The sequence below is a fragment of the Oenanthe melanoleuca genome, unplaced genomic scaffold, assembly GCF_029582105.1.
Source record: "Oenanthe melanoleuca isolate GR-GAL-2019-014 unplaced genomic scaffold, OMel1.0 S001, whole genome shotgun sequence".
Lineage (NCBI taxonomy): Eukaryota > Metazoa > Chordata > Aves > Passeriformes > Muscicapidae > Oenanthe > Oenanthe melanoleuca.
Genome location: NW_026612650.1, coordinates 9,176,205 through 9,183,040, shown reverse-complemented (window position 1 = coordinate 9,183,040; position 6,836 = coordinate 9,176,205). Strand labels below are relative to the sequence as shown.

At 47.7% G+C, this 6,836-nt stretch overlaps 1 protein-coding gene across 4 annotated transcripts; it reads left to right on the top strand.

Annotated features, from left to right (window-relative positions):
- On the top strand, window positions 1-4,547 carry LOC130266164 (uncharacterized). 4 transcript variants are annotated; one of them, XR_008842748.1, is made up of 6 exons: window positions 1-656; window positions 1,903-2,027; window positions 2,542-2,651; window positions 2,762-3,004; window positions 3,184-3,291; window positions 4,297-4,547. XR_008842748.1 is itself a non-coding variant. In XM_056515518.1 (5 exons), the coding sequence occupies exons 1-3, from the start codon at window positions 48-50 to the stop codon at window positions 2,630-2,632; spliced, it is 825 nt and encodes a 274-aa protein (XP_056371493.1). In that variant the 5' UTR covers window positions 23-47; the 3' UTR covers window positions 2,633-2,651; window positions 2,762-3,004; window positions 3,184-3,447. The 4 variants fall into 4 exon arrangements, 2 of the variants coding, with proteins under 2 accessions (XP_056371493.1, XP_056371492.1); XR_008842749.1 differs by having other exon boundaries at window positions 57-656; window positions 2,758-3,004; XM_056515518.1 differs by lacking the exon at window positions 4,297-4,547 and having other exon boundaries at window positions 23-656; window positions 3,184-3,447.
- The last annotated feature ends 2,289 nt before the right edge of the window (window positions 4,548-6,836 follow it).

The following is a 6,836-nucleotide window of genomic DNA, read 5'->3' as shown; positions in this document are numbered from 1 at the left end:
GGTGGCAAGCACGGGCGCCGCCATTTTGAACCGAAAGCAGCACCCCGATGCATCCAAGCGCCGGGAATGGAGGCGGAATACCGTGCCAAGAGCGCGGGGTCGGTCGGCGTCCACCGCTGCCAGCGTCGGGTAAGGTTCAGGCAGGAGATAAGAAGGATGCCTTTGTGAGGGGCGAGGGCCCGAAGGGAACCACAAGAAACACGGCAGCCGACCGGACGTGTCTTCGGCCACAACAAAGATGGCGACCGACCGGAAGTGGCTGCGGCCACAACAAAGATGGCCGCAAGAAAGGGCGGGAAATGAAGGACCAAGGTCCGTGTTTGGGCTGCCTGCCCGCGCCCCGAGCCGTTCTCCGCGGCATTGCCAGGCGTGCGGACACGGGCCGTGCGCCCAGCGGCACCGCGGGCACGCCGGAGCCCGGCGGGCGCCGGCAGGCAGCTGCGGCACGCCTCTCTCTGCCGGGCTCCGCCTCAGGAACGACCCTTCCCGTCTCCAGTCTGTGTTCCCTCCCGGCTCCCCTCCCGCCCGGGGAAACGGAGGAAAACACAAATAACATCGAGGAAGAAAGAACAGCCTGCAGAGCTGCCCGAGCCATCGCCCTGCCCGCAGCCGGGAGCAGCCAGCAGGAGGAGGCAGCTGCTTTCTCAGCCAGAAAGGTGAGAGGTGCGGGAGGGGGTTTCTACCTTTGTCCTCTCTTCTGCCTCCTGTCGCCTGTGTCTGCGGGGCTGGGGAACTTCTGGGCTGCCCCCGTGGAGCAGCTGCAGTCGTTCTTTGGGGGGTGAGGAAAAAAGGCTGAGGGGGACAAGGGGTGGAGACTCGGGGGCTCCCATGTCCTTTGGGGCACCCCAAGGTCCCGAGGAGAGGGAGCCACGCTGCCGTGAAGGAGCAGGTGAGTGGAGAATGGCGGGGGTGTTGCCGGGTGCCGTCCCCCAGAGGGACCCAATGGTGCCAGAACATTCACAGGGAGGGCTGGGTGTAGGAGACAATATAAATATGAAAAATACCTAACTATAGCTTAAATAAATGTTTTATTTGGTTAGAGGTAGGATTTTTATAAATAACATAAATATAATTAATATAAGCAAATATAAATGTACAAATATACAATATATATATAAGTATAGAATATAAACAAATAAAAGTATATATGTAGGATATAATATAAATAGTATCATACATGTTATGGTGTACCATATACATAATATATAAATTACAGATATAAATATGAGATACATATATTTTAAAAAATATATATTTTTATACATTATATAAATAATTATATATATAAAAATATAATTTATATATATTATTTATTTATATATTTAAATTACATATATATATTTATTTAAAAAATTTGATATATATTTAAAAAGAAAGGGTTTTTTGGTTTCTATTTGGTTAGTGGCTGAGCTTTTTTAATAAATAATATTAAAAAATATAAACGTACAAATATATGTAAGGATATATTTATATACATAAACTAGAAATTAATTTTTGTAATATGTGCATAATTATGTGCATAATAAATTATAAAAGTGTAGTATATATGTTATAATGTAAATTGCATTGTAAATTTATTGAACAATATATGTAATATATATAATATCAAATATGAAAAGGAGTAGAAATTAAATATTAAAAATAGGTGTAAGTTTTCTGTATTTAAAGGGGTTTTTTTTTTTTTTTGTTTTTATTTGGTCAGGGGTAGGGAGTTTTTTAGTTGTGGTCGGGCTTTTTTTGGGGCATTTTGTAGGATTGGGACTCTCCTTTTTGCCCCGGGAGCTCGAGGCTGGCCCGAGCCTGTGGCCTCTCCCGCAGGTGAGTGTGACACGGTAGAGAAGGGAGCCAGGCAGTGCTCTGGGACTTTGAATCTACCCAACTGTTTTCCAAATGTATTTGCAGAGATTCAGCTGTGGGGAAGCTGCAGAGAAGGCTGCCTGGCACAGCCCCCCAGAATGGGCCTCCCCCGACTGGGCTCCCGCAGAGGATGGGGCAGTTGCAGCCCCCTGTCATTCCTGTGAGATTTGGTAAGTCTGGGGAGGGCTTTCCTGACTGTCCCTGTCTCCAAGCGAGCCGTGCCTCGTTGTCCAGAAGCCCTGCCTGGGCAGCCCGGCCCGGCACAGCTCCATTCCCTCTCCCGGGCTCACCGGAGGGATGCAGAGCCACCAAAGTGCGGGTCAGGCTGGAAAGGGGACGGTGGGGCCTGCGGCCACAGCAGGGGGAAGGACAGGAGGCAAAGCCTCTCGACCAGCCCTGGGCCCAGCCTGCCCAGGAGAAGCTTCCGAGAGGCGCCGGGGCTCTCGTTTGCCCGGAAAGCTGCAGCCGTTGGGGCAGGTCTCGGGCTGTGACCCAGCCCCTGCAGCACTGCAGAGAAAAGGGGCACGTGATGGCCCACGGGGTCGGCTGCAGTCCTTAAGAGCAGTGCCTGCTTTCACCACTGCCTTTTGCTGCCTGCAGAGATCTGTGCTGAGGGTTGGCAGCTCCTGCTGGGGCAAGAGCTGCATCTTCCAAGAGGCAAAGCTGCAGCATCTTCCTCCCCAGGGACTGTCTCCATGCAGGAAGCAGCACAGGGGACTGGCCGAAGGGCTCGGGCTGGGACACGGCCCCAACAGGAGCAGCCCTGGCACACTGACACGGGAGGATGAGCCCAGGTGAGGAGCACGGGCCCAGCGTGGCACCAAGACAGGCATCTCCTGTGGGTTATGTGGGGCTGTGCTGTGCACCCTGGGGGTGCTGACTGACCCCCTTTGTGCCGAGACAGAGGAGATGCTGCTGCACCACGTCCCCAGGAGAGCCCCTGCCTCCTTCTGCTCTCAGGGATGGGACTGGGAGACGCCTCCACGCCGAGAGTGGCACTTGGCATGGCTTCAGTCCCCAGTGGAAGAGGCTGGGCTCCCCGCTGCCCAGAGCTCCTGGTTAGGGACACCCACGCCTGCGCCTGGCTCAGAGTCCAGGGTGCACTCAGTCCGGATCCAGCCTCGAGACGTTCCTGCTGCAGCTGCAGGTGAGCTCAGCTCTCCCTCAGGGACACCTGTGCCTGTAACAGCTCCAGCCCATGGAGCCCCTGCACGAGAGCTGTTCCTGGTTCTCACAGCTCCTGCTCCTGCACCCCTTGCTCACTTACTGCTCAGGATATCTGAGGGCCCAGGTGATTTCTGTTCCTTCTGCTTGTTTCACTTGCAGGTGTTTCCCAGTCCAGCTTGCTGAACCTCCAGCTCTGACTGTTCTTCCTTCCAGCTCTGGCTCTGAGATGCTGCACTTGATGGCTGCTCCAGTTCCTTCCAGCTCTGGGTAAATAACTGGTGTCTCTTGTGTAATCTGTGTCCGTGTTCTGTCGTTTGTGTCCATCTGTGTTACCTGTGTCACATCTCCATGCTTTATCAGCATCCTTCCAAGCCATGGTAGCCAGACTCTACTCGCAACAGGTTCGTGCTGGTGCTCGCTGAGTTTGGGGAAAATTTGGGGGATTTTGGGCATGTTTTGAAATAATTTTTAAAGAGTTTTTTAGATTTTATTGGGGGAATTTTTGAGGGTTATTTTGAGGTGGGGGGGATTTAGGGGTTTTTAAAAGGATTTTTGGAGGAATTTTGGGATTTGTTTTCTTTTAATTTTAAAATTTTTAGGGAATTTTTAAGGGGTTTTTGGGAATTTTTAGGGGTTTTTAAAGGGGATTTTAAAGAGATTTTTTTGGGGATTTTGGGGGTTTTTAAAGAATTTTAAAGGTTTTTTTTCAGTTTTAAAGGGTTTTTGGATACTTTTTAGGGTTTTTTTTCTAGGGGATTTTAAAGAGGTTTTGGAGCTTTTAGGGGATTTGGAAGGGTTTTTTTAGGGGATTTTAAAGAGGTTTTTTTTGGATTTTAGTGGAGCTTCGAGTGGTCTTAAAGGGGAATTTTGGGGCTTTTTTGGGATTTTTTTTTAGGTTTTTTGAGGGGTTTGAAGGTTTTCTTAAGGTATTTGTTAGAGGTTTTTAAAGAGTTTTTTGGGGATTTTGAAGTATTTTGGGGGGATTGGGGAAGGTTTTTGGGGATTTTTAGGGGTTTGTGATTTTTTGGGGAAATTTCTGTGCGGTTTGGGATTTTTGTAAGGGTAAATTTGAAAGCTTTTTCGGTTTTTTTGGTCGGGTTTGTGTGGTTTCTTTTTTTTTTTCTTGTTTTTGGCCTTTTTTTATTTGAGGGGCTTTTTGGTTTTTTGTTTTTCTGTTTTTTCAGGATTTTAAAATGTTTTAAATGGATTTTTTTTAAATTTTCAACTATATTTTCAATTTCCCCCCCCCCCTCCCCGAATTTCCCTTTCCAGGTTGGTTTTTTCAAGCGCCACTACAAGGAGATGCTGGAGGGCACCAAGACCCCCGGGGTGCCCCAGGACTGAGTGAGAGGAGCCCAAAAATTTTGGGCACCCCATCCCCCCAAAATATTAAATTCACATGGAAGCTTCCCCTGTATTTGTGTGGAGTTTTTTGAAATTATTTTGGAATTTTTTAGGGGGGGTTTTGGGAAACTGGGGAGGAGGAAACACTAAAAAATAAAAAAATAAATTTAAAAAGGATTTGGGAAAAAAATTGGGGAATTTCACCACAAAAATGTGAAGAGAGCCCCAAAAATCCACACGGGATGAGGTGGTTTTAGCCAAAATCAAAGATTTGGCCCCAAAATCTCCCCAAAGTGGGAGATTCCTCCTAAAAATCCACCTGTGACACCCGAGTTTCACCCAAAACCCATGCTCATGTCTGCTGATCCATCGCTCTGGGCTCAAATAGTCGTGCCTGAGATCTGGGGGTGCTCCCGTACCTGGTTGTGTCCACAAGCGGGATAGGGGGGCGACTATGGCTGCACTACCGGGCTGTGTCCCACTCCTGTCTGGCAATCCATTGCTCTGGGCACCGTTGCTCATGCCCAGGGCAAAGGACCCTAAACCGAACCCCGCGCCTCGGGATACGCGACTGCCGCGCGTGTCACGTGCTTTTGCTACTACATACCTATTGGTCAAGCAGTCTTCTGTGGTACATAGCCGTGATGCAGAGAACTCAGTTCTAAGTGTAGTGCAAAGTGAGAACTACTGTGTGCTGTGCATGCTTTCTCCTTAGCGTTCTGTACACTGCAGTGCTCGTCCCTATGCAGAACTTACAGAGTGCACGGTACGCTTCCAAGGAGCAGGGCATTCTCGTATGGTACAGAGAGTTTGACAGAAAAGTGCACACGCCAGGCGTGTTTTGGCAGTAGCAATACCTACCAGCCTACCAGCACAGTGTTCTGTGTCAGCAGGAGACGACACTTTACCTCGCCTAAAGAGATATCGCCGCAGGATACATAGCGCGAAGAAGGAGGCTGCAGAGCACTGAAGAGTGCACTTCGCAGCTAATCGCTTGTCAGTGACTGAAAGCATGAAGCAGGATCAACGTCAGCTGGCTTTGCTACTAACATACCTATTGGTCAAGCAGTCTTCTGTGTTAAATATCCGTGGTGCAGAGAACTCAGTTCTAAGTGTAGTGCAAAGTGAGAACTACTGTGTGCTGTGCATGCTTTCTCCTTAGCGTTAAGTACACTGCAGTGCTCTTCGCTATGCAGTGTTGAAACAGTGCATTGTAAGCTTACACAGAGCACGGTATTCTCGTATGGTTCAGGGCTTTTAACAGCAATGTGCACATGACAGGAATGTTTTGGCACTAGCAAAACCCAGCAGCAGAGTGTTCTGTGCTAGCAGGAGACGACACTTCAGCTCGCTTAGAGAGAAATCGCCGAAGGCTACAGAGCGCGAACAAGGAAGCCGCAGAGCCGCGGAGTGCTCTTTGCAGCGTAGCGCTTGTCAGTGACTAGGGGCATGAAGCAGGATCAGCGTCAGCTTGCTTTGCTACTACATGCCTGTTCATGAAGCAGCATTCTGTGGTACACAACCGTGATGCAGAGAACTCATTTCTAAGTGTAGTGTAAAGTGGGAACTACTGTGTGCTGTGCATGCTTTCTCCTTAGCGTTAAGTACACTGCAGTGCTCTTCACTATGCAGAGTTTAAATAGTGCATTGTAAGCTTACAAAAAGCAGGGTAATATCGTACGCTACAGTGGTTTTAACAGCAAAGTGAACAAGCCAGGCGTCTTTTGGCAGCAGCAAAACCCATCAGCAGAGTGTTCTGTGCTATCAGGATGTTGCCTTTAGGAGCTGGAACAGAGATCACACAGATTTAGGGGAAATAAATAGGTATTTATTGAGAGGTCTTCAAAGGCCACACCCTGGCAGCAACAGTGCCACAGCGTGGCCCCTGCCCTGCCCGAGTGGCTCCAAGGTGGATTCAAAAGAGAGCTTGGTCACTTGATTTTACATTTTTATAAACTTCAGTCCATTTACATACAGGAGTCAACCATCCAATTAATAGTCTCAAATTTTGTAAGGTGTTATCCTCCTCTTCTCCTGGATGGCCCGCCCTCCTCTTTTCACGCTGTTTATACTTAGGGCCTAAAGTTTGAAGAAACTGTCCTTGAATCAATAGCTCGAATCGGACTATTTTGTCTTCACCACCTTAAGCTCAACGGAAAGCATACCCAAGCAGAACAGAAAACTCCAAACTTAAGGCATCATTTCCCCCCTTTAGAGGCTTGACAAGGCCTCTACCTTGTCAAGTCTCTATTTTAAATTTTACTAACAGTAAACACCCAATAACCGATAAGTATCTAATAACAGAAGTTCTAACATTAGATAAATATCTAATAGTAAATACATATTAATAAACATACACCTTATAACTAATAACTAATAACAATAAACATCTAATAAGAATAATATTTTATACAGCCAAATGTTACATAAAGAATAATGGTAATTAAATGCAAAAGAGAAATCACCTA

Excerpts from the sequence above, each read along its gene's own strand:
- LOC130266164 (XM_056515517.1), top strand. The coding sequence starts at position 48 with ATGCATCCAAGCGCCGGGAATGGAGGCGGAATACCGTGCCAAGAGCGC. Across the intron at positions 657-1,902 it reads CTGCTTTCTCAGCCAGAAAG|AGATTCAGCTGTGGGGAAGC; the intron begins GTGAGAGGTGCG and ends ATGTATTTGCAG. Across the intron at positions 2,028-2,541 it reads TGTCATTCCTGTGAGATTTG|GGACTGTCTCCATGCAGGAA; the intron begins GTAAGTCTGGGG and ends CTTCCTCCCCAG.